Source organism: Elgaria multicarinata, chromosome 6 (genome assembly GCF_023053635.1).
Source record: "Elgaria multicarinata webbii isolate HBS135686 ecotype San Diego chromosome 6, rElgMul1.1.pri, whole genome shotgun sequence".
NCBI classification, from domain to species: domain Eukaryota; kingdom Metazoa; phylum Chordata; class Lepidosauria; order Squamata; family Anguidae; genus Elgaria; species Elgaria multicarinata.
The window spans coordinates 9,691,414-9,718,380 of NC_086176.1; the positions used below are offsets into that span (position 1 = coordinate 9,691,414).

The window sequence follows — 26,967 nt, forward strand, 5'->3', positions numbered from 1 at the left end:
AGAAAGCGTATCATAAAAGGAAGAGGGCACACATGGAAGGCAGTGCAATATAACCCAAGAGGACAGACAGTGTTGCTGCTGGTTAATTCTGTCTGTTCATCTTAAACCCTATTACAGCCCATTAGAGCAACACCCTCTAGTGGGTATTGCACTGTCCGAGAATTTTGTCCATGAAATGAAAAATGACATTTAACTACAAGATGACAAGAGGGTGAAAACTATATCAACTAAATATCCAAGCTTCAATACTGGTTTACAAATCTTGAGTTAGCTTGGTAAAAATGGAGTTACTAAATTAGATGAGCTGTCTATCTTCTACTCTATATTATCCCATGCTGCAACAAGAGAGTTAAGAGATTCTATTCTAACATCTTTTTGTTGATGGCTGATGGGAAAATATCTACTAAGAGAAGGCTGGAATAAAGGTAACATTTCTAGGTATATGGACTACTTATTCTCATCTCCATTCTAACAACCTGCTCGGCCAGCCTTTTCGTTTCATGATTCTCTTAAATATGCAGGTGTTATTCTGCCCAATTATTATCTCGGCCCTTTTCTACACCACCCAATAGCTGGAGCTCTCTAGGTACAAAAGGCTGCTTTTCTGTGGAAGATGATTGATGAGATTCTTTACTGATTACTGGAAACAGCAGTACTATGGTACCAGTGAGGAAAGAAGGGTTATACTAGCTGGAGTACTCTTAGAAGTAGTTAGATTTCTTCATTTTGCTAACCTTCCATTAAATTTGGTATTTTAAATCATTAAGTTTTTTGCTAAAATCTTTTCTTGGTTCTCTGAACCTGTAAGATCAACAGAGAACTAAGGGCTTGTATCAATTATCAACTTATAATTAAGGACTTGTATCAATTTAGCAGGATTTTAAAAAAATCACTCAAAAGAAAATATATGTATTGCTAACTAACTACATCACGTGGGTACTACCAAGCTCGCCCTGCTTGATCATAGCAACAGTTCCTCCATTAGAGGTAGCCAAGGCCCATCATTTTCCTAAAAGGCCTTTAGTAGTATAGACACCTGAATCTCTCTCACACACACACACAGGTCTTCACCCAGCTTGCCTTCTATTATTAAAGAGAATACTTATATATACTATCTTTCAAATAAGCACCTGACTGTATGAGCAAAAGCACGTAAAAGAATAGCTCACAAGTTTAGCAATTATAGTGTCTCTATTTTAATCTTTCCTTATTACTGCAATTAATGTTCTCATAAGGAACAAGGATTTGCTTGACATATTTCTGAAAGCTTTTCTCCTCTAACCCCGAGCTTAACATTAACTATTTTGTCTGGCTGTATTCTCTGAAAAGCTAATAAGCAACCTCCAAATCCAAAACACTCTATGGGAAGGATAGCAACATGGTGGAAAGAACACTTCACACCATACAACCATGTTGATGGGTACCACACCTCCCAGTGGTAAATTCACACAACCATGGCAGTTTTTAGTTTTTTAAAAGACGTCTGGTCACACTAGGTTGTTGCCCAACAAGGGAACATTCCACATGAAGCATCATGTCTTAGCACAAATCATTTCCTATTGTACCAGTGTCCTTTGGCAATAGCCTTAGGAGGCTCGTTTCTGCAAAGAAGTTGCACTGCAGTTCTAGAGGAAGAGTCCAAGACCCACAATGAAAGAAGAGACAATGCCTTAGAAAATAAGATCACCTTTTATTTTGGCACATGGAGGCAGTCTATATACAAAAGTTTATTATAAAAAGTGGCAGTGATAAAGACCTGCCCTCTCCTTTACAAGGTAGGGGGAGACAGCTGCATTTACAGTTATCAAGCACCAATGGGTGAGGAAGGCTCCCATTATTTTTATTTTTACACAGAGGAAAGAACCCTTGAGTTATCATCCTGAGCTGCCAATTGGCCCTGAAATGGCTCTTACTCCCGAACAGGTGTGGAACACAGTCCAACTGCACCATTTTCAGCTTTAGGCAGGGAGAAAAGGACCTTCGTATTCTTTGGACAATGCAAAGAACAGTGATGCCTCAACTTTCTGGCCTGTCCCTAGATTACTCTGCCTCGTTTTCTTTTCTTACTAATTGTATTTGCTTTTTAAATATTCCTATAAAAAAATCCTATAAAAAAATACTTTTCAAAGTCTTGGGGAAAGGGAAATCTTAATGGCTAATTAAGATGAAAGGGAAACTAGTTCAATCTAACAATGCTAATTTAAGTATACAGTCCTTGGTTGCAGGATTATTAGGGGGCAGAAAACCCAAAATATTAAAACGAAGTAAAAAGAAAAGTATATACAAGAGTGCAAAGATATCGGCAAAGCTTAGGAACCAGATACAAAAAAAAAAAACACCTTTAGCCTGGCCTCTGCAGCAAATCCAAATGCCAACTGCCAGTCCAGTTGTCTAAGCACCTGCAGCTACTGGGTGTTCAAACTGTAGCAGCGCTACAGTTTACAACCATACATATAAATCAAACTGACTGTTCTTGATGTCGTGCCCTCTTTGTTTCCCAAGGTAGCTCTTTTAATGACTGGTCACACAAAAGGGACCAGTTACAGTGGCGGCGAGAAGAATGCATAGACAGATTCTGACAAATGATACTCTCCTCCTCCTACCTCCTGTTGGCCTAGACAAATACTTTTGGGGAAGTATGGTGCTTTGCTCCACCCATTACACAAGCTGGCAATCAAAACAGGAAGTTTTCAGGTAACTGTAGTTTCCCGTTTTGTCCAAATTATAAAGACATGGCTAATGATTTTGGAACAAGCCAGGATACGAAGCCAACTTCAAACCATGTTTCATTCAAGTCTGGATGAAAGAGGAAACAATAGTTAACTGATACTATGCCACATAAAGGGAGGAACAAAGTAGCTACCTGCAGGGGCACAAGACTGATTAATATCTTGGCTTATTAAAACGAGATATGATCATCCAAACGCCTCCCATGTCTAGTTCGGCTCTAAGAAGCTGTATGTATGGCATCCAAATAGCTTACTGAAAAAAACGTACAGCCAAGCCTCTGCTCACAAGGAGCAATTCTAATGAATAGCATATACAATCCAGGTTTGTATTTTACTATGACAAGCATTGGAGCAGAAAACTGCTCCTACAACACTCACTCTTTTATAGGAGGAAGAAGTCAACTTTTATCAACTTTTTCAAGATAATATATGGTAAACAGCAAACAGATATAACCTTTGTTTTTTTAAAAAAGTGTATCTGTAGCAGAGGGGATTGCTGAAGGATATAAAACAACTTTAGCATTAATCCAACTATTCCAAACTGGCTTTATTAGTATGCACATTCTTAATTTTTTAGGGTAAGGGTCTCTTTTCAGCTCAACTAACCATTTTTCAACTGTCTGGGCAACCAAGCATAACACATTCAATGTATAAAACTATCTTTTTTTAAAAAAAAAAAAAGCAAACCTTTGTTTTCATTTTTTTATATATAAAAGCACTATGAATTATTTTTACACATTCCTGTTTCTTATAAATACACACAAATTAATCATTAAGGTGCTTTCCATCACTCTCAGGTTTTGGCACATGAACAGAAAACTAAAATCTAAATCCTGAACTGGGTTGTGGAAAGTTGCCAAATTCTGTCTGAAAGAGTGATATTAGTGATATTTGTACAGGGAATAAGAAAGCTATCCTCACTAGACATGATCAACTTTAAAACATTTCTATGCTGTCTTTCCACAGGTCAGGATGTTTCAGATAAAACATAAAATTCCCAATAAAATCAGAAAAATGCAGAAACAAGAGCATATGCAATAACTCATCATTCAACATTTCAGAAACTGGCTGCTTTTATGCCCTCCGCAAATGTTATGAGGAAAGGGAAGCCCTGGACCTCTACAGGGAGGTAAATTTATGGCAACTTCAGAGTGTTCTATGGAGTTTGCCTACAAAGGAAGTAGCCCACTTAAAGAAAGGATGGCAGGGTCAATTCCCAGGGGAAATGCCTGGGAATAGGTAAAGGGCTCGGCAGAGAGTGCTACAATACTCTGACATCTCCTTGCAGCGGTGGAACTCTGTGCCAGGGGCGTGGCCTTCTCGGTGCTTGATCAATCTGTTCACCTAAAACAGAGAAGATGGCAAAAGAGGAAAGAAGGCATTTATGTTTTCTTCCAACACATTTTCTGAAAATTTTAGTCTTCGTGTAGATTAAGACAGGACATTTGTTTGCTCCTGTCCTGAAGGTATCTTGTTAGTGCAGGGATGAAGAACCTCCAGCTTGCGGGAGTTTCCCCACCCTGGCTTCTAGCCTCTGTCCCTTGCCCCACCCATACCTCACACTCCACCCAATACTCAGTGCTAGAGAAATGCTGCCTTTCTCCAGTGCTGAGAAGGGAAACCTGGCTCCTATTTCTGATCAGTAATCAGAGATAAGAGTGGGATTTCCATAGAGAAAGACTATTTCTGAGAAGGGAAAGGCTGCTCCTTTCTCCATGCATGGGGAGACAAGAGTGGTGGTGTTCGGAGGCAGGGTTTGGGGAATGCCTGACCCAATGTCATCCAGCCTCCAGGGGATGCTCTAGGAGGCAATCCAGCCCCCAAGGGCTGGAACAATTTCCTACCTGAGTTAGATAAATTATACGTAGTGCCAGTTCTGCTGGACAATTTCCCCCCAAATCATTTGAGGGAACAGGATACTAGTGTTTCATTTTATTGGCTATTTCCCTCAAGTACATGCCACAGGAGGTCCAACAAAAAGTAAAGCAATAAATGGTATCAGTTCTGATATCTCAGAATGCAAAACCATCTAGAAGTTAGATAGAAGCAAGGACTAAAGCAAAGCAAGCCAGCTCACCTTCACAAGCATGTCAGCCACATGCATATTTCTGGAGTCTTCAGCAAACACAGAAGTGAGAGCCTCTATGTACCAGGATCCACGTTTAGTATTCCTCATAGCAGCTGTGCCTATAAACAAATTTTTTAAAAAGCCAATCCAAAGTAGGAAGAGTAGGACAGATGCAAGATGTTCCACCAAGGTGGAAAATTGCAGCTCAGTTCAAAAGCTGTAACAACCTTTGGAAGTTCGCAAACAACATTACAGAAAGACATTGATGTTATTATCCAAGATACCTTTCAGACAGGCATATCCACAGATCATATCAGAGCAAGTGGGAAGTCGCAGCTTGGGATTCTCCTTCTTGTTGGCATCGCTTTCTTCATAACCCGGGGAGTCAGCACGCTCATTCCCGTCTATTTGGTCCACTCCGCGGTCCGTCTCATCTAATAAGGAACGAAATGGTAGAAAATGAATCGTATACAGCTTTGTCAAGCACCTTTTTATGCTAATCATCATTTGCTATTCAACTGGTAGTCATTATTACTGGACGTTACCCACACCTTCCTTGAACACTCCACACATTTAGCAACACAGAACAATTTTCCCCAGAACAGTCTTAGTAGCCACTTAGCCATCTTCACAGTATTTAACTGATCAAAGCACACTGGTGCTGCTCATTGTCACTGGTACACTTGAGATTGACAGTCTAAGTACATACTATACGTACATACTAAGTACATGTCAAAAGTAGCATGGTATGCCACTCTGAAGGCTCCCTAGAAACAGGTAGAGAAAGCTGGAGGGGATTGTAGGGTTTTATTTATTTACTTACAACATTTATGTTATAACCCTCAACATCTAAACAGATTCTGGAATAATGAAAAATAAAAGACGGAAAGATAAAAAGATGGAAGAATAAACACCATATTAAGAATGGTCATTCATTCATTCAAAAATAGAATACCAGTTGGGATGCTGGTCTGTCTTTCTCTATGCTTATTGTATCTGATCCCTAAAAGATAGCAAAAGGCAGCCAGCAGCTGTAAGAACCTCTCTCCCTTTCTCCATTTCCAAGGAAGCCTTCAGAATGCTTAACAGTCAGAGTGTAGCTAGGATCGTAAAAGCAGTTATTTGTGCTAAGCAAGTATTAACCAAGATAATAATTATGGCTGTTTTACTAAAATAGATCTTACTTTGCTCATAATTTGAGCATTATGACATCCCGAGTTCCAATCATTACTTGCCAGATATTTACCGACAGATCACACAAACACACAATACATATTGGAGTGCATAAGTGGAAAGCATTGAAAACATGTGAAAAAGACAAAAGACAACATTCAGAAACCACAACATTTCTATTGCTGCCGCAGACCTGAAAGTTGACATTCTCTAGAGCAGCTTACACCAACCTGATGCTCTCCCAGGTGTGTTGGGCTACAACCCCCCATTACCACCAGCCAACTTGGCTAATTCTGCCTTTGGGTAGTGGGAGTTATAGCCCAAGAAAGTTAGAGGACACTATGTTGGGGAACATTGCTCTAAAAGAAGAGTCCAGTGAAAAATATGTTTGGAACCAATGAACATGTTTCATTCTGTTTGGGTTTGAATAGCTTTTTAATCCATTAACACACCTTTGGGGAAAGTTTTATCAGCTACTGCCCATCTAAAATGACCACACTCCTGACACTGTGCAATGTACCCTAAAAGAGTTTGAACGTGCTCTATAAAAAGGAATGGTAAAAAAAATCTTGGATACAAGTTGCAGATATTAAATTTGTATGAAAATTACAGGGCTTCATAAACAACCATCCCTCTGGGATTGCACGGTACTTTTGAAAACATCAACCACCCCCACAAAAAATCAAAGAAAAAATAACAGTTATAATAGTTGTATGTGCTTTGTGTGTGTGTGTCTTTCAGATCACAAGTCATCAACGCATGCAGCTCTGCTCTATACCTGTGCAGAAAAAGGGCTACTATTATATGCTCCCTTAAATATGCTCCTTCACCTGTTGGCTCTCATTGGCACTTAGAACAGTAGTCTTCACCCCTTTCAAAGCCAACATGCTCCTTTAGCCCAAAGGAGAATTTGGGGGCCCACTACTTGATTTTTTACCATATATTTGTATGGCAGTAGTAGTGGCATAGCAACCCACTTTAGGTCAGGCTGTGATCCAGTAGTGGGCTCTACCCACTAGTTGAAGAGCAATGATTTAGAAGACAAGGTGCTTACCATCATCTGGGTAACACAAAGCCTTGCACCAAATAATATAGTTTTTTTCATGACTCCCTAACCTGTAGATGCATTTCGATGAAATCCAAGAGGCTTTCGACAGTATCCAATTGCCTGAAGCGCAAATGATGTTGCATAAATGGAATCTAGGTTTTGAACTATGTGCAAGAGAAGAATCCAACTAAAATTATGTTTGTGCAAGTGTGGTTGCGCAAGCAATATTGCATAAGTCTTACGCAACCCGTTGTGCATTCCTCTTCTACAACCGATTATGCAACTGTTTGCACAAATGGTTGCACAAGTGTAATGGGCAACCACTTGTGCAATGCAAAGATTCAGCAGTGCTATTTGAGTTTGTGGAATGACACCATTGAATAATGCCCTTCATCCCCTACTATGCCCGCAAATTCCGTGCAAATCCGCTGAAAAACTAAGAATAAAATAAACATTATTGGTATTTGTTGATTTTTCCATTATAGTCAATGGGAAAGTCATTTGAGGCTTTGGAAAATAAGGAAAGGCAGTGCCTTGGATCCAAGTAAAAGTGTGACATCAGTCTGAGTGTGACTTCAGTGCTTTGCCAGATAGCTGCATAATTTCCAATAGGCTAAATAGAGAAAAAATTGGAGTATAAGATGCTGTTGGGAGACCAGGTCTTAGGGCTCTTGGAGCTTTTTTTACTTACATAAAACCTGAAAAATAAGTTTTCTTTTCTACATATATTATGCACATTTTGTGTTGTCTAGTATGCATTTTTCCCCATTATGCTCCCACAAATAATTTCAATACACTGAGATTCTCTTCCAGTTGTTTTGAATTCTCCAGGGCCCAAATTGGGCAAAAGCTGTGAAAGTAATAGCACCAAACTTTCATACTGACTTTCAAACATTAATTTTGTAGGGTATTAGTCTTGCGATTTATTTATTTTTATTTTAGGTTTATTAAGATTTTGTTATTGTATTGTTAGCCTTGGCACCATTTTTGGTGAAAAGGTGGGATATAAATTTAATAAAGAAACAATAAAGAAAAAATCTCAGCATGCAACAAATACACACAGAAGAGGTTGAAAAAGCTCTCTATTTGATTTGGTTCGTCCAGTCACGCTTACTCAATTTCTAGATAAAGTTGAAAAATGTTGCCAACACCACTAAAGACCTCAAAACTGAATCTGACTAGAACTTAGGCTTCCTTATCAGGAAAGTCGTTAAGGAGTTGTTTTCTTCTGAGAAATCAGATTTCTTGGGCAGACCTAGAGATGTTACTATTAACTTATAAAGACTAAATCCCACTTCTGGATTCCACAAATCAATTGGAATAGCATTTCTGGGTCACTTCTGATAAAATTTCTGTGCTTGTATTTTTATTTGGGAATTGACACATTTCCTGTAGGCTCACATTCTAGCATGATCTGAAAAGCTGAAGGGATATAAGCTGTTTTAGGAATCTTCCACCATCTTCCACGCCAGTTACGGTCTCTTGAAACACAGCATATATTGGCAGGTAATCTTCCCAGCAAATGCTCCTTATGCGTTTCCCAATATTCTTCTTCCATCATTCCTATCACTGGATTTAGTTTCTTTCATGAAGGATTCTGTCACTAAAAACTGTGAGGAAGCAAAGGTTTTAATGTCCTATTTCCTATATTTTACACAGTGTTCTTAATCCAAGAACATTTGGAAAGAACGTCAAATGGCCAACTGTTTCAGCTAAATTTCCCTTCAAAGGAAATTGTGCTTCTGCTTTATAAAAGATGGGTTACTGACTCTCAAGGTGCTGTTTTATTCATTCCCCCAAGATCCACCAAAGAAAAGCAAATGCCACAGTCTAGACTAAAGAGAAAAAGAGCAATTGAGATGAAGTTCCAGCATACAGATAAAAAAAAATCTCCACGCTGAACTGTGATTAGTGTGGCTAACTGCCCCACACCACTCATGCAAGACATGGGAATTATTTCAAAGCAACCCTTCTCCTTTTCCATGGTACTGCAGGGTCTGCGATTTGCTGACCACATGCCATGCAGAGTGAGAAGCACTTACAGAGAGAGGTAGTGGCAACAGCAAGGCAGGGAGGTGAATGTGGGTTCCGCTTATACCTGAGAGGAGCAAAGAGGAGAGTTGAGCGCAAGCTGTGCAGAAGAGGGAATGTTTGTGAAACACAGGTAACCCACCCCCACCCTCCCTGTATCACTCACCTCCACGGCATGCTTGAATGAAGAACATTTTGGGCTTATTCTGAAGACTAGGGCAGTTTGCATTATCAAAGAGCCTGAAAATCTCCTGCAACTGTGAATGAGGCAAATAGTAAGCATTTGTTAAAGCAAATAGCTAAATCGTTTTTATCCATCATTTATGCTTTTTAATTTTATGACTATGTTGTCAGATTTTATTTCTTACTGTGCAAGTCACCCTGGGAATATTTATATTGAGGAGCAGCACAGAATGTTTTTTAATGAACAGGCAACCAAGCACAACATTCTCATCATCATATCAATATCCACTCTACCCCACTTTTTCTATATATTCCTGCCAGTTATTTTCCAACTTCTCCAAATACCACCATTTCTACTTCAGGCTAGAGCCTCATCATAACTTATCCACCAGTAGTTGGTTGCCAATTTCATCATCTCTACAAACAATACTCCTACACAAAGGGAATCTACGTATGGTAAGTTACCTGAAGTAGCATGCCATCCACTCCATAGACCCCACCCTCTACGCCATGTGAGAGAAGAGACACAATGCAGGAATCTACATCTCTGTGAGTTGGAAGCTTTGAAAATTTTTCCAATTCTTCCTGCATTTCCTGAGAAAAAGAGATAACTAAGATCAGCAATCCCTGGAGCTGCACGTACCAATGAATTGGAAAATGCACAATTAACAGAATAAACCCATGTACCAATCGCCAGTTTAATCAAAAGCTAGATGTAGCCTCAGAACAGCAAAATAACTTCCAAAAGGTGGAGGATTTATGAATCAACAGAACAGGATATGCATGGGCCCATTCAGTTTCTAGAGGATTTTAAGATTCCATATGCTGCTCAGTCCCAAATACTGAGAATTAAGATTCCATATGCTGCTCAATCCCAAGTAGACAGACAGCATAAAACGTGACAAGGACATGTTTCAACTAAGTGTCAGGTTAGTCTAAGATGCAGTGATTCCTTATATATTCTCCTTAAGATCTGGCACTGAGTCTTTTGGCAACCCCTACTGAACACTGGTGGTCCTTAAGCTCTGAAACCAGCTCTCTGCCACATTATGGCTGGGTTTACACAATCAGAGGGGAAATAACACACAGTAGCTTATTTCCTCTCCCCGGACATGCTCTCCCTACAACAGGCCGTGGGCTCAGCGTGCCTTGTTAACCACAGTAACAAGTCACCCTTGCCAGGTTCGCACAACATGACAATTTGTACTGCCAGGGAGTAATTACGTGAATCCTCCCCCCCCCCCGCCCCAACTCCAGCACACACAGATAGGTGAAATAAGCTACTGTAGTTTATTTCCCCTCCGTGATCATACAAACCAAGTCTAGATATTTGCTTATTTTAAGCTGATAATTAGGACTATTTTAAAGGAAGCTTTTTATGGTTATTTGTAATTTTAGTGCCAAATCTTTGATTTTATAGTTTATCCCTTTTCTCTGTTGTATATTGTAATTTTTTTTATTATCGTTTATATGTCACTGAGCATATTCTAGCACTCTTCGAAGATTAAAAAACAGTTTTCGCTCTCAGGTTTACAATCCAATAGACATTTTTCTAAAGTAAAAATAAAAGTATGGGGAGGGAAGAGGAAACCAAGCAAATTCAGACATTAATTCTTTGTAATTCTTACATAAATGTTTAATGCTCAAGTGGAGACAATTCTGAGAGCGGAGAAGCCAAATGGCAATTAGTGCCTGCAGAGCTGATGGAGGGCTATGTTACCTCACCTCTCCTACTGTTGTAGCCAGGAAAAGATTTTTTTTTATAGTTTCACACCATTCCACGCTGTCTTAAAATTGTGCTATTGATACTTCACTTTTGAGAATCTTGACCAAAAGGTGGGTTATAAACTATTTTAAATAAAATTAATTTCCCCCAATGCCCCTTCTTAAGCTCCCTAATTCAAACTGTGCACCACTGCTGAGAGCTTTACAACAGCACACTCTTGGTCTGAGCAATAGTAATATATCAGAAACCAGTTTGGATAATTTAAGAACAAGTATATGTTGCCAGAAATATGTACGTTGCTGCAGGAAAGTAGTAATAAGGCAAGGTAATTCACATTATACAATTAGAAAATGATGTGATACATCAGGTAGGAATGAAAATTCACAATTTAAGCAGTGAGGTGAAAAAATCCAACAAAAAGTTTGAAAGTTGAAGGCTTTGGAGATGTAATCACCTAAAATAACCCCTCACCCCTTTCATACATCTGTCTTGCCCATATATTGAAATATTTTCAAAATAAATTCTTCAGATTACAAAAGGCATCTGAGGTAGAAGTTCTATATTAATTACAGTAATATTAAGATACTTTAATAAAACTGGTTCAAAATTACAGGAAGAGGCATGTTTTTCTTAATTTCTATAGCAAAAATCTTCATTGCAAAATACTCTGAACGGATCATAAAAATGAGACAAAGAACTGAAATAATGGAAAACTCACAGAGAGCCATTTTGAAAAGGAAAATGTTCAATAGACCCATGATACTCTGTAGCCACCGACTACAAAAGGGACTAAATTTAGCTTACAACACCGCTGAATTTTGGTGGGAAATGGGCAAATTTTGCCTCTTTCTTTTTTTGCCTCCCGGGAGCAGTGTCAGACTAATCTCTTGACTTCTATTTTAAATCTGCAACTTGTTAGTGATAAAGGTTTGCAGAATTTTAATGGAATTTTACTGAGAAATTGGGTAACCAATGTTTATTAACCACTGGTTTATAATGGTTTATTAACCATTTTAATTTCATTAAAGTTCTGCAAACCTTTATCACTAACGAAAGAATGGGTGTTATTTTCTGTAGACTTCTATTGCACATATGTTGAAATAAAGAATTAGCGGATAGAATTGTGAGGATGAACAAATTAAAAATAAAGTACTCCATAAAAATAACCACAAATATGATAGCTAGACAGTGATAAAAATTCTATATGGCAATGTAACCCTTAGTACATATAAAATATTTGCCCCAATAGAACCTTTTCCACGTTAGTAATGATGCCAGTTACCCAATTCATTGCAAGTAGCCAATTCTAGCAAACAAATTCTTGAACACTCATACGATGCAGACATTTGTCATACTTGCTTCATTCTCCAGGCTCACCTGTGCAGTCTTGTCATGTTGCAAAAGTACTTGGTACCCAAGGTGTTTGAATAGCGCTTCTAGGGCAGCATAGTCCACATTTCCACCAGAACGCAACTCCAGATCTGTCTCACTGCTGAAATGCACATTGCTAAGTATAAGTGCCAGGCCCCGTGGACGTGATTGCAACCTGTATGCCTGTGAAATAGAGATAACCTGTTGTATCCAGTTTCCAGATACATATGTTAAACAGTAACATCACAATAACGTTTAAAAACGCATCACAGCCAGAATGTTGATGCACCTAGGCAATTCTACACAAACAAATGCAGAGGTCACAGACACTGTATACACTAAGAAGAAAAGCAATCTGAGTAAAGAGATGTTATACACAGACTGGTAAAATTCAAGGCACATGTCAATGCTTAAAGTATTTCACATTTCTTTCTATCTATGTACAGGACTGCCATTTAGAAATTGGATGTCAATTCCAAAGGTTTCTACTCTGTTGACTAAGAATTGGAAATAATTTCCTAGCTTGGTAGAGGCACCAGTGAGAATAGCAATACCTTAACAAAGTGCAAAAAAAGGCAACTAAAATGACTAAAGGGCTGTAGCAACACTCCTATGAGGAAAGGCTACAACAACTGGGATTGTTTAGCTTAGAAAAAAGGCAAGTAAGGGCAGACATGATAGAGGTGTACAAAATTATACATAGTGTGGAGACATTTTTCTCCCTCTCTCATAATACTAGAATCAGGGATTCTAGTAGCGGATTGGCGGGAGATTCAGGACAGATGAAACGAAATACATCTTCACACAGTGCATAGTTAAACTATGCCACTCGCTTCAACAATATGTAGTGATGGCCACCAATCTGGATGGCTTTAAAAGGGATTTGGACAAATTCATGAATGATAAAGCTATCCATGGCTGCTAATCCTGAAGGCTATTATATGCTACCTCCTGTATCCGAGGCAGTAAGCCTATATGCACTAGATGCCGGGAAACATGGGCGTGAGGGTGCTGTTGAACTCATGTCCTGCTTCTGGGTTTCCTGTGGGCAGCTGGTTGGCCACTGTGTGAACAGAATGCTGGATTAGATGGACTCTTGGCCTGATCCAGCATGGCTCTTCTTATGAACTTATACAAAAATTTAACAGTTGGTATCACAATTTAAGAACTTGGGAGTCTCTAAGTGCATATACTATCATAACAATCTGAACAGAGAATACATGTGGTTTTGAGAAGGAAGTACAGTTGTCTAAGAAAAGAAGGATGCATCAGAACAGACTGATTAAACCACCTCCTCCATTGTTTAGTCTGTGTTTTGAAAATTATATGGCTGCTCATGCTTTTACAATTGATTGTGAAAGAAAAAAAATCTTCTCCTGAATGGAGACCATGTATGAAATTATCTTTTTGCAGACCACCTACAAAAGCATCCCATGTTTGTTTAGGAGAATGAGAAACTTAGTTCCCACCTTTCAGGTTACTCACCAGATGCTCATGAGCATGATAGAAATCTGGGGTGCATGGCTTCACCTGAGGATAGTGGGGCCCATCTCCTTTATCCAAGGAATGCTCCATTGGCTCTGCTGAAGACACAAATATGCAAACAGCTTAGCAGCAAATACACAGCTCCTGTGTAACTATAAAATTTGGAGATATTCAGAAATAGAAGCATGTGGATTTCTTATTCAAAATCATTTGTCTCTATTGAATGTATTACAAGAATTTTGAAGCCTAGAGCTATGGCACATGCATGATTTGTGTTTACCTTGCTGAAAACTCATTTTAGCCAAGTTGCATGTGCTAACATTTGCACTTTCCATAGTAACAGTTAAGTAATACAAGTATGATTATAAAGATCAAAATGAATTTGTTCCAAAATGACTTGTTTGTACTGTCAGTTTCTTATGGCTTGTTTTAGCATAGGGTTGGGAAACTATTTTTGGGTTAGGGGCCCAGATAACCCCCACCAACTCAGCCCCCACTGGATGAATGACATCAGCGGGCTGGAGCACACACCCCTGCTATCATTATGCCTTATTCCACCTGCTATCTCACCCAGGGCCCTGACTTCACTGCATGCAGCCTTCCCTGGCCAGGGAGGATGAACACCACACAGAAATCCCCACTATTATCCCCAATCACTGAGGTAGCAGCAGGGATTCCTTTTGCCTCTCCTCTGTAGAGGATGGGACTTTGGGGAGGGGCCTCATTTGAGGCCCACAGGCCAGATGGCCCAAACTGGCGAGTCAAATTTGGGCCACAGATCAGAAATTCCCCACCCCTTTTTTCCATGACACTCAGTAATATTTAGCATTTAAGTCCAAGCTCTTCTAATAAACTGTGCAGAATTTCAGGGCCAAATAAGACATGGTGATAATTGACTAAATTAATGTGCATTTTAGTTACATAATTAGCATTTGTGGGGGAGCCTGGACAGCCTCAACACTGCATGGGTTAAAGGGGAAGTTTGCATTTCAAGGGACACCGCCTCCACTGGTACCAGTAGAAGCATCCCTTTAAATGCAAAAAGCAGCTTCAGAGAGGAAGTACTTTTCAGGACTGTGGAAAAGTGATAAAGAGTTGAGGATACCAGTAAAATCTGGAGAGTCTGGCAGTCTCCCATGCTATCACAAACCAAATTTGGATTTTGCATTATTCCCACACTTACTCCAATTTTTCCATACAATAACATATATTGAGTGATGAGGAACATTTCTCTGCCTATTACTCTCCCTAAGCAACTGATGAATTATTATAGATGAAGATCAAATCTAACTATAAAAGTTTCTGTGTAATCATTCATCTTGCCGTACAAATGAAAAGGCATGGAAAAAATCTGGAGAAATGTGGAGGGTGGGGATTTTCCCCCACCATGCCCCAAGGGTTTATCAAAGGGGAAATTTGCACTTCCATGAAAATTTGGGGGGAAATCTTATGAAATGTATTTCTAATAACTATTTAAGACAATCTAGAGTATTAGATAATTACAATTCAGATATAGTGTAGACACGTGAAACTCTTAAATTCTTTTGACTGCGTCAGATTCTTCCATTTTCTGTGGTATATGAAAAACAAACTGAACTACGATTGAAAATATACACATCACATCAGGAAACAAGCTACATATGAAAGCCAATTATAATTTTGTGATTATTTCTGTGTTAGAGCTATTGCTAACATAAACAGCAAAAACATCCTCTGAATAATTTACTTGGTTACTAGTTAATAATAGAACAGTCTGCAATTTAAAAGATCAGCAGGATGCGACAAAATCCATAAGCCTTGGCCATAAAACTTGGGATATAAAAACTAGGTTAGGTTTTGTAACAGTTTCGTATTACTCCTGCAATGAAGCTGCCATTTTTTACAGGGATAGCAAATTTCTGTATTTTCTGGAGCTACTATGCTTCAGACAGTAGTCTGGGGGCTGCAAATGTAATTTGCGACGCAGTCCAACTCTTGTAAGGATTTCTAATATGGAGATGTGCATCTCCCAAGCATTTAAACTTTTATTTATTTATTTATTTATTTATTTATAAATTTATCTCCTATTCTTCAGATAAAAAAATTAAACCCTCCCCTCAAAGCAAATTGGCAAAGGACTTTTATAGAATATGTTTTGAGATATCAATACCACAAGAGGAAAACACAACAAGAACCCCCTCTCCACATAGTCACCACAGTCTCCCATTTCTTTTCCAAATAGCTATAGTTGGGGTATTACATATAAAACCCATAGAAAGATAGAACATTCAAGTGGGAATCTCTGTTGCACACATTTCGAAAACAGTTACCTTATAAATGAAATTGCAGGCAAACTTTCATTAACGTTTAGAAGACTGCACGGGGCCTGATAATATTGTTGATGGGCTGGGTCTGAACAATAGGTCATCAGCTGCCTATATGAAATTGCAGACATCCTCACAAAAATATGCAAGATGTCTCTAAGCTCAGTCTCTGTACCAGAGGACTGGAAGATGGCCAATGAAACCACCAATTTTCAAAAAGGGATCCAGGAAATTACAGGCCAGTTTGCTTGACATCTGTTCCAGGTAAACTGGTTGAAAGCATTATGAAAGACAAAATTAGTAAGCATATAGAAGGGCAGGTCCTGCTGAAGAAGAATCAACATGGCTTCCGCAAAGACAAGCCTTGTCTCACTAATCTACTAGAATTCTTTGAGTGTCAATAAACATGTAGACAGGGGTGATCTGGTGGACATTGTTTACTTGGACTTCCAAAAGGCTTTTGATAAAGTCCCCCACCAAAGACTCCTGAACAAACTTAGCAGTCATGGAATAACAGGAGAGGTCCTCTTATGGATCAGTAACTGGTTAGAGAACAGAAAACAGAGAGTAGGAATAAATGGTCAATTCTCCCGATGGAGGGAAGTAAATAGTGGGGTCCCACAGGGATCGGTATTGGGACCAATTCTTTTCAACTTGTTCATAAATGATCTGGAATTAGGAGTGAGCAGTGAAGTGGCCAAGTTTGCCAACGACACCAAATTATTTAAAGTTGTTAAAACACAAAGGGATTGTGAAGAGTTCCAAAGTGATCTCTCCTAGCTGGAAGAGTGGGCGTTCAAATGGCAGATGCAGTTCAATGTAAGCAAGTGTAAGGTGATGCACATTGGGGCAAAAAAACTCAACTTCAAGTATAACCTAATGGGATCTGACCAAACAAGAAAGAGATCTTGTGGTGGACAGCTTGATGAAAATGTCCACCCAGTGTGCAGCTGCTGTAAAGAAGGAGAACTCCATGTTAGGCATTATAAGAAAAGGAACAGAGAATAAAATGGCCAGTATCATACTGCCCTTATACAAATCTATGGTGCGACCACACTTAGAATACTGTATACAGTTCTGGTCACCACACCTTAAAAAGGATATTATAGAGCTGGAAAAAGTGCAGAAAAGGGCAACTAAAATGATTAAGGGTCTGGAGCATCTCCCGTATGAGGGAAGGTTACATCAACTGGGATTGTTTAGCTTGGAAAAAAGGAGGCTGAGGGGAGACATGACAGAGGTGTACAAAATTATGCATGGAATGGAGAATGTGGATAGGGAACATGGGTGGGAGGGTGCTGTTGCACCATGTCCTCCTGCCTTGTTGTTCCCTGGCCAATGGCTGCTTGGCTGCTGTGTGAACAGAGTGCTGGACTAGACGGACCCCTGGTCTGATCCAGCATGGCACTTCTTATATTATCTCTGATTTCAAATCTGATTCATTACATTTCTTTTTGCTCAAAACGGATTTACATATGTTAGGCCAAAACTTTCCTTCCACATTTAAAGAGCTAGTTCAGTCATTCCCCCTTGGGTTATACAACTACCCTGGTTGTCCCTGGGCACACACGTGCACAAGCAAATGTATCATGGAAGACATGGTTAATGGTTGGCAGAAATTTCTTTGATTTCACATCTTGTAGAGACTGTGAAAAAGCCTTTGTGATCATGGATATTGCTAATAGCCAATCATGGTGGTCTTCTGACTTGCATTTTATTTGCTTATGTGGGCAGAATTTGGATATGGTGGGGACAACTTGCATAAGCAAAATATGGCATGTGTTTATGAATTGTAATACGTACCTATATTCTCTCTCATTTCAGACCCTACAATGTTTAGAAATGAAAAGATGGTGTGGAAAACCACAAGAGGTGTATTAATACTTAAAACATACAAAATTGAAGGTATGTTTCAAGCAAATACAGGATCAGTAGATACATTCCGACAGGTTCAAAAGCTATCCTATAGTGCATTTATTTATTAATACTTGAAGGGTCTATAGGAGGAAAGAATATATAAATATTCTCAAAAAAATATGAGAAAGCATCACCATGTGGTTGCTAGAGAAAGAGGAAAGAATATAGTTTGGATTATAAAAGCCCTCTCACATTAAAAAAAAATTGCCCTTTGGGGCTAATTTTTTCGGATTTGCTCCTGTCTGAACATAAATAGACTCTATTTCTAGTAGCCTGAGCAAAAATGTTTGACCTTTTTAAAACCACAGGCAAAACAGGAAAATAGACACATTTTTCTTTTTCATGTTAATTTTGTGTCAGGCTGGGTGCATTTCTAGGAAGTTGTAGAAGTTCTTAACCACTGCAATTCCAGTCCAATTCCACAGCAAACATACCATGATTCCAACGTGGCCTTTTTTGAGAGATTCCTGATTCACGGACAGAAAATGGCAGACTTTCCTCATAGTCATGACTCAGCTGAAAGAGATCGCACAAAACCATGAAACCATCAATCAAGAACTCTTATAGGTAGTTTTAAGCAGCACTAAGAGACATAAAACATAACAAGATGAAAGGGAAAGGAAAGAAGATTGATCCCACTATTTCTGTGCGCGTGCATGGACTAACCCTTCCATGTAGTCTACAATAGAGCAAGTCAAGAGCAGAATGAACAGAAAAGGTCTAACACGTATGAGCTCACATTTGCAAGTTTAGCTGTCATTTTATTATTTATTTAAAATATTTCTGGGGCACTTTTCAGGGCAGAAGCCCTCCCGAGTCAGCTTGCAGAATAAAATCCATAAAATAATTAAAATATTAAAAGCAACAAAATAATCCAACAATAAACCAGCAACTGCTGAAATGTTATGCTGTGTTTTATATCTTGGTTTTGATCTGTATTTTACTAGTTTATTGTTATTGTAAGCCAGAGTAGGGATGGGCATTTGATTCAGACCAAGCTGAATTGGGCACCTTAGCACTGTTTCTGGTGCTTACTTAAAAGGAAGCAGGATTTTCTCCAGTGATCAGAACCAAAGTTGGACCCTGCAGGAGGCTTCATTTGTAATCTTCCTTTAGAAAGACGGACAGTACGTCACCAAAATTAGTATTTTTTGCTTTTCTAAACAAGAGATGGGCAACTTGTGACCCTCTAGATGTTTTGTCCTACAACTCCCACAATTCCTCACCACTGGCTCTACTAGCTAGGGCTGATGGAAGTAATAAACCAAGAAGGGCCACATGTTTCCCACTCCTGCTCTAAATGTTGAAGTGGTGGGAAGGAGTGGGGATGAGTAACTGACAGGCCCACCTTCTAATCACATGGCACATTTTACCAGGGGATCTCCAATGACTATGCTTTTGGGGAGGGCAAGGACGGGATGGTGAGATGGACTTTCTTCTGCTACTAGGCTTCACTATGAAAAAAAGCATTAAACCGGTTTTCAATCATCTTAACTCCCTCACTCTTCCACCTAGCCTTCTGAAACTTTGCAGGTTTCTTTGCTACAGATACATCTATGATGTGTGCTATTATCAAACAAATGGCTCCCCAAAACCTTGGGGGAAGCAAACCACTCAACCCTTCCTCCCAAGTTGGGGGGGGGGGGCTTTTCATAAACTCTGTTGCCCTTATTCTTCTGAAGTGTTGTAGCTTTGCTTAATCAGGGCCATCTCAATGCCTGTATTTAGAACGGTCCACAAGGAACATAGGGGGATAAGCGGATCCTTTTCGGGATACCCTCAAATGAAAAGGCTGCTCTTGCACAAAAATCCTTGCCCCTATTTATCTGAAATTTGGCAAGCTTGATCTCCTCAGAAAGGGTATCATAGCAATTTTCATCCAATTTTGTCAAGAAAAAATATATATTGGCAGTTCCCTTTAAAAACATCAAAATATTAAGGTGGGTAGCACAAAAGCCACTGTCAATGTTATAATATTGGCAGTAATGCCGTAATTCATTAGTCTCAAGACAGGTGTGCATTTGTTTGTTTTGCTCTTGTACCTAAGTTGTTGTTTTTTATCCTTCATTCCAAATAAACCATTGATCAAGTTCATGATTCTTCTTGAATAAACACTTTTCTGCATTAGTGCACTTCAATTCCTAGGATGCTCTACTAGTTTGTGTAGGCTTCAAAACGCACACACAGAAGAAAAGTGCACAGCCGAGTGGTAGCGGCACATATTATGCAGCTATGCACTGCAGCTTTGACTCCCCACCCCAGCCAGAAAAAATCCTGCAGACACCCATGATTCTTGAGTCAATACTGCCACAACTAGACTGGGTAAATCTGGTGTCGATTCCCACTGGAGAATTTAATGCCATCCTTGCTTTGTTTGTCCTCCTTCCACTTTCTAATGATGAGCTTGAAATGGAAATACTTAAATCAATTATTTAAATCTACGGCTAGATTTATTGGTTTGATTGGAAGGACTGAGCTGGAGCTTTGTCACCTATGATCTTATCATCCTCCCTGTTTCATTAGAATTCCCAATTAGTGTTTCGCTTTATTTGAGAAAAGTGGCCTAAAAGCAATTTTAAAAAATCAGGACATGTATGGTATAGTCCTAATGGGATAATACCAACCTCGGGACATGCTCTTGTGGGATTGCTCATTGGAAAACATCCCTAAGTACAAGCCTCCCTACACTTGTAAAGTTAACATCTTGTAGTGAAAGATGTTAGCGTTCCACACGTATGGAACTGAAGATGTTGTGGTCCAAAAAAGCTCAGTATGTTACATGCATTCTGATATGGTACAGTATGAGATTACTAAACCCATTATGTGTTCCTCCTCTAATGTGTATTTGATTTTTTCTTACCCTTGTAATCATATCTCCATTGCTGGGGATGGTGTTCAGGAGCATTTCCTCCAAGTGCTGCTGTTTGGTTTCTCGTAAAGCTTCACAAAAAGCTGAGAAGGCTTTGGGACCCCTCTTAGGGAGCAGATTCAGGAATTCTATGTTTTGGCTAAAACTCCCAGCCTTGGCCTGAACCCATGTAGAAAAACAAGCAAAAATCAAATAATATTGAATCAAATAAGTAACACAAAATCTGTTCTACAAAGCCTTGATGGGCATTGTCCTCGCCTTCACTATACTATCTGAACATGATCTGCAACAATGGAATCTGGCAAATATTAACATATAGGATAATGTTTGCTAGTGGAACGGAAACTTCTGGTAGAACCGTTTCCCCCTCTCCCTTCTAGCCCCCCAATCTGTTCTGAAGGGTTAGGAGACCCTCTAAACTTCCACTCGCACAACATTGATGTAGGCCATATTCAATATTTTCATAATGTATTCTTCATCTCTCATCAAGCAACTTGTAGGCACCATAATCCTATACAGATATCTCCCAGGAAAATGGAAAGGGACTATTACATACTTATATTGGGCCATATGCAATACTGCCACTGCGCTCCTGCTCAGTCTGTTGCACAACAGAAAGCTAGCAGTTCAAAAAGCAATCCTGGAAACACATATTTCTGGATTGGGAGAGATCTACAGAGCTTCTTTTTGCAAACTCAGGTGACCTGCCCTGTTGTGCACATTTCTGCTTGCTTTTCAAACTGCTAGCACCCCCTTCTCCTAATGGTAGATCCCTCTGATATGAGGGAAGATTTTGATACACCCACTCAGTTTGATAGGATATGTAATACCCAAAACAGCAGCAGCAAAATCAAAACCCTCATGGTTTTAAGCAGACACATATATTCATGGACAAAGAAGTTGGCATCCTAAATATACACTTACAGTATATGATCAATTTTGCATATAACTTTTTGCCTCAATAAAAAAGAGAGAGAGAAATAACTATTTGATTTGTTACAAGAACAGTCTGCCTCACAGCATGGTGGCTAGAAAAAATATTCCCTTCATCAACATTCTACATTATAGTGATTTATTGGTTAAGTCTGCATCATCCAACAACACAGCAAGTCCCCTGTTGAGAAGAGAAGAAAATTATAGAATAGGAATACTTCAATATCATTCCAATGATTTAAAAGGCATGGTGTTTTGTGACAAAGACACTTGCTTTAAAAAGTTAAGATCTGAGAGCTACTAAGACTTAAGGGACAAAAGGGATTCTTGAATGAACAGGTATTGTTTGATTAGTTACGTGGGCACAGGCTATTAAGAACTCTAATCTTTAACTATCTAAACTCCTCTCTTTTGTTCATTTTCCTTCCACCCCTTCCACTTTAGACCAGCCTTGCAAATATATCTACAAAACTGAATCACCCACTTCTCTTTTTTACTAGTGTATGCCTTAGTCTCAAATCCCAGCTTATAAAGGCTTTTATGTTTGGCCACTTGAAGGCAACACTTATTTGACCCAGGTGAACATGTAAGATGCTCATTAGCCTACAAAACTATGCTTTCATCTAGTTAAGCAGCTATATGCTGCTTTAGGCTACTGCCCATATGACACACAGAAGTATTTTGCAACATTTAGAAGCATAAGCAATAATGTAAAGATTATAGTTTTGGATAATAATTCCAGCATTTGACAAATCCAAGTGTACCTGTATTGTTTCCATCATTGCTTCCGTGATAACATCCTTTTCTATAAGATGTTCCATTAGTTCCTTCAGTAATAGCTGCTTTGCTAGAGACACACGATTCTTTTTCAATGCATCTTGGTGACATTTCTGCATGCCACATGCACCCAGCATCCTAGAAGCAAAGAAGAAAGCAAACCCCAGTGCATAAAATCACAATTACTCCCCATACCCTGCACAATGTTCCATGCTGTTTAAAGACAGAACAAACAAAGCACAGGCACCATTTCAACATTTTAGATCACTATTTCTATTACTAGTTTACAATTGAACAAATTATGACATGTCTAGCAGCTACTAAACCTAAATGTGATGGGAGAAATCATGCCTCTTTTTGTCCCGAACAATCCCTTCCACATCCGGTTCAATGTTTCCAACTTTTAATCTCAAATCTGGATAAACATCAAGCCAATTTCTATGCTTGTTCTTCATATAACAAAATGTCAAAAATGTTTGTTCACAAAGATATGTGGAATGAAAGAGAACTAGATATTTCAAAGCTTTTTCACTTTACTTCTTATAATCAGGAAAAACTTTCTCAGAATTGATCGTTAATATTCTTTGAAAAATGATTTCAGTGAACCATCACAAGTCACGTCAACAAGTGCATCTTGCTCTTCCGAAGATAGAGTGGTTAGCTGTACATCACCACATTCAAATGGATTCCTTATCCATAAGTTTTCAGGATTAGGTGCAGGGAAGTAATCTCTGAATCTAGCAGCTAAATCACGCAGGCGCTTTCACACATGATGTCACCGTCAAAGTAAATGGAGTTTGGGAGACGGCGTATTTTCTTTTATTAAAATGCAGTCCTAATAGGTGAATGGTGCCACAGAGCCCCTGGGTGGGTTACGTGGACCCCTTGGGGAATGCGGACAACCAATTGGGAACCACTGTTCTAGACCATTTCCCGGCCCAATTCAAAGTGCTGGTATTATCTCCTCCTAAGATCATCTTCAGAGGCTGTCCTTTGGGTACTCCTGACAAATAAGCTGAGGCTAGTAACTAAAGTGCCATAACAAATAAAAAGTGGGCTTTTTCAGCGGTGATACCGCAGTTGTGGAATGCCCTTCCCAGAGGCTCACCTGGTGCTCATGTTGTAGTCTTTTTGACATCAGGAGAAGAACTTGTTTTTTCCCTCAGGCTTTTTATTCTTCAGTTTCTTTTAAAATATTTTTGGGGGTGTTTTTATATCTTCTCCTGCTGTTGGTTTTTACTCTGGTTTCATTCTGTTTTAATATTTTCAAGGTTTTATATTGTGTTTTATATTGTATTCTAGGGCTTTATTCTTTGTGAACCACCCAGAAAGGTTTGATTATTGGGCAAAATAGAAATGAAATGGCATTTTATGGCATTGTGATATGTTATTTCCTGAAAATGTCTGCAGAATAAGCCGATTTAAAAAGCACAACTACAGTGGCCAGTTGAGAAGCTGGTAATCATTTCTCTCTCAAAAAAGAATATATATGTTGGGGTATTGGTATTTTGGTGTTAGCACCAACCCCAAACAGCTCATAAGTGTTTTCAATGCAATGCCTTCAGTTTTGAGACTCTTCTCAGATAGTTGTATAAAATACACCACAGAACATTGGGCAGAACTGCAGGCATATCGTTTCCCCTTTCAAGATAAATGCTCCTACAGAAGAGCAAACTATTTTAAGAAAATGTATTTTGCAGCTTCCTTTAATTACAACACTCTATACAGCCATTAGAATGATTCTATAACAAACACCCTAACATTTGCAAGGTTTGCTTGTTAAGAATATTTTAGAGCCATTTCTTTACTTTCAAAAGGAGCTCCTACTTGAATTCAATGCAACTTTCTTCACAGCTATTTATAAGTGATGTAAGTCAAGGGGTGCAGAACCTCTTTTAGTCCGAGGGCTGAATTTCATTTGGGAATATTCTCTGGGGCTGCATTCCAATACTGAACAAGCCTGAAGGGAAAATGGGCAGAGCCAAATATATCCACATATATGCCAGTAACTGAGCCTTAAGAAAGGCAAATTGACCTATTATTATTATTTATTTATATAGTACATGGTGCTGTACAGAGTAAAACAGTAAATAGCGAGACCCTGCCGCACAAAACCCCAACCATCAATTCATAGAATCATAGAATAGCAGAGTTGGAAGGGGCCTACAAGGCCATCGAGTCCAACCCCCTGCTCAATGCAGGAATCCACCCTAAAGCATCCCTGACAGATGGTTGTCCAGCTGCCTCTTGAACGACTAGCGTGGGAGAGCCCACAACCTCCCTAGGGAACTGATTCCATTGTCGTACTGCTCAAACAGTCAGGAAGTTTTTCCTGATGTCCAGCTGGAATCTGGCTTCCTTTAACTTGAGCCCGTTATTCCGTATCCTGCACTCTGGGAGGATCGAGAAGAGATCCTGGCCCTCCTCTGTGTGACAACCTTTTAAGTATTTGAAGAGTGCTCTCATATCTCCCCTCCATCTTCTCTTCTCCAGGCTAAACATGCCTAGTTCTTTCAGTCTCTCTTCATAGGGCTTTGTTTCCAGACCCCTGATCATCCTGGTTGCTCTCCTCTGAACACGCTCCAGCTTGTCTGCGTCCTTCTTGAATTGTGGAGCCCAGAACTGGACGCAATACTCTAGATGAGGCCTAACCAGGGCCGAATAGAGAGGAACCAGTACCTCCCGTGATTTGGAAGCTATACTTCTATTAATGCAGCCCAAAATAGCATTTGCCTTTTTTGCAGCCATGTCGCACTGTTGGCTCATATTCAGCTTGTGATCTACAACAATTCCAAGATCCTTCTCGTTTGTAGTATTGCTGAGCCAAGTATCCCCCATCTTGTAACTGTGCCTTTGGTTTCTATTTCCTAAATGTAGAACTTGGCATTTACCCCTATTAAATTTCATTCCGTTGTTTTCAGCCCAGCACTCCAGCCTATCAAGATCACTTTGAAGTTTGTTTCTGTCTTCCAGGGTATTAGCTATCCCACCCAATTTTGTGTCATCTGCAAATTTGATCAGCGTTCCCTGCACCTCCTTGTCCAAATCATTAACAAAAATGTTGAAGAGCACTGGGCCCAGGACTGAGCCCTGTGGTACCCCACTCGTTACCTCTCCCCAGTTTGAGAAGGTTCCATTGATAAGTACTGGGGGTTTTGTGCACTTCTCCCCCATTCTAAAAGCAAGTGGGGGCAGAGCCTTCTAGGAATACAAGAGCCAGACTGGGCTTTCTGGGCTTCTGATGTAAGGTAACAACTGGTATAGGTGCCCAGCTGTTAGACCTAGTGCAATCTACATGGGTCCTGCTGAAATCCAATGTTTTTTTGTTTTTTTTACACACAAGACTACAAAAAGCAGCCATCAACTCACAACTCACATCCATGGAACTGCTGGGATAGATGTGTTTTTTATACTGCAATTTGTAAACACAACCTTTAATTTGACTTGATTAAACCTGACACGCAAAATACATGAGGGTTAAGATAAATCTTGGGTGTATGCTGTCATCCCCTCAAGATACTGAATCAGAATATCCCTTGTTCGAACATTATTATTATTATTTATTGCATTTTTATTGCCTTTACCATGAACTCAAAACATGGAAGTATTGCCTCCTGAGGCATTTTACTGTATTTCTTCGATTCTAAGATGCACTTTTCCCCCCATATAAACATCTCTAAAAACGGGGTGCATCTTAGAATCGCGGGTGCGATTATTATTTTAGAATCAAAGCTTTTTTCTGTTGGTGGTACTGAAATTAGTGAGCGTCTTACAATCGATGGCGTCTTAGAATCGAAGAAATACGGCATTTTATTTTACCACAGCTCTCTCTTCCCCTCCCCCCCATTTACAACCGAGATGGAAGGGGGGGAGGAACACTCAATTTACCGGACTGTTATACGGATAACAATAAAATAGCGCCTAAGGACGCTGGGGGAAAAGAACTATATAAATGTTAGCTATGATTCAAGGCATTACTCTGCCGTCTTAATGGGATACCAGTTGTCGAGAGCCGTTAAGAGGACAATTAGGAGACGATGTCCGGGGGAAACTGGGCCATCAATGCCGCCACAAGAAAACGTGCAACGGCCTGACAGGAAATCCAGCGATCCCAGTTCACCCTCCCTTCTAACGCTCTCTCCATCCGCCACCCTGAGGGGCGGGAAAGAAGCCCGCCCAGCTCCCGGGGCACGACCTGCTTCGCCCCACTCCGGCCCGCTGCCTCAGAGAACCGCGGAGCAGACCTCCACTCACTCACTCGCGTCCGCCGCGTCAGGCGCTTCTTATAGCTGAGGCGGGAGGCCCCCGAGGGCGCGAGACAGCCGAGACTCTTTCCCGCCTAAAATTCTCTTCC

General features: G+C 39.7%; 1 protein-coding gene across 3 annotated transcripts; it reads right to left on the reverse strand.

Moving 5' to 3' along the window:
* Nucleotides 1–3,417: 3,417 nt before the first annotated feature.
* On the reverse strand, nucleotides 3,418–26,967 carry CASP2 (caspase 2). Of its 3 annotated transcripts, none has more exons than XM_063128999.1 (11): nucleotides 26,872–26,967; nucleotides 22,601–22,751; nucleotides 20,895–21,062; nucleotides 18,469–18,550; nucleotides 13,815–13,909; nucleotides 12,336–12,512; nucleotides 9,698–9,826; nucleotides 9,216–9,306; nucleotides 5,082–5,231; nucleotides 4,807–4,916; nucleotides 3,418–4,073 (listed from the first exon to the last, which is right to left on the reverse strand). In XM_063128999.1, the coding sequence occupies exons 2-11, from the start codon at nucleotides 22,748–22,750 to the stop codon at nucleotides 3,939–3,941; spliced, it is 1,287 nt and encodes a 428-aa protein (XP_062985069.1). In that variant the 5' UTR covers nucleotide 22,751; nucleotides 26,872–26,967; the 3' UTR covers nucleotides 3,418–3,938. The 3 variants fall into 3 exon arrangements, with proteins under 3 accessions (XP_062985069.1, XP_062985067.1, XP_062985068.1); XM_063128997.1 differs by having other exon boundaries at nucleotides 13,815–13,912; XM_063128998.1 differs by having other exon boundaries at nucleotides 13,815–13,912; nucleotides 26,868–26,967.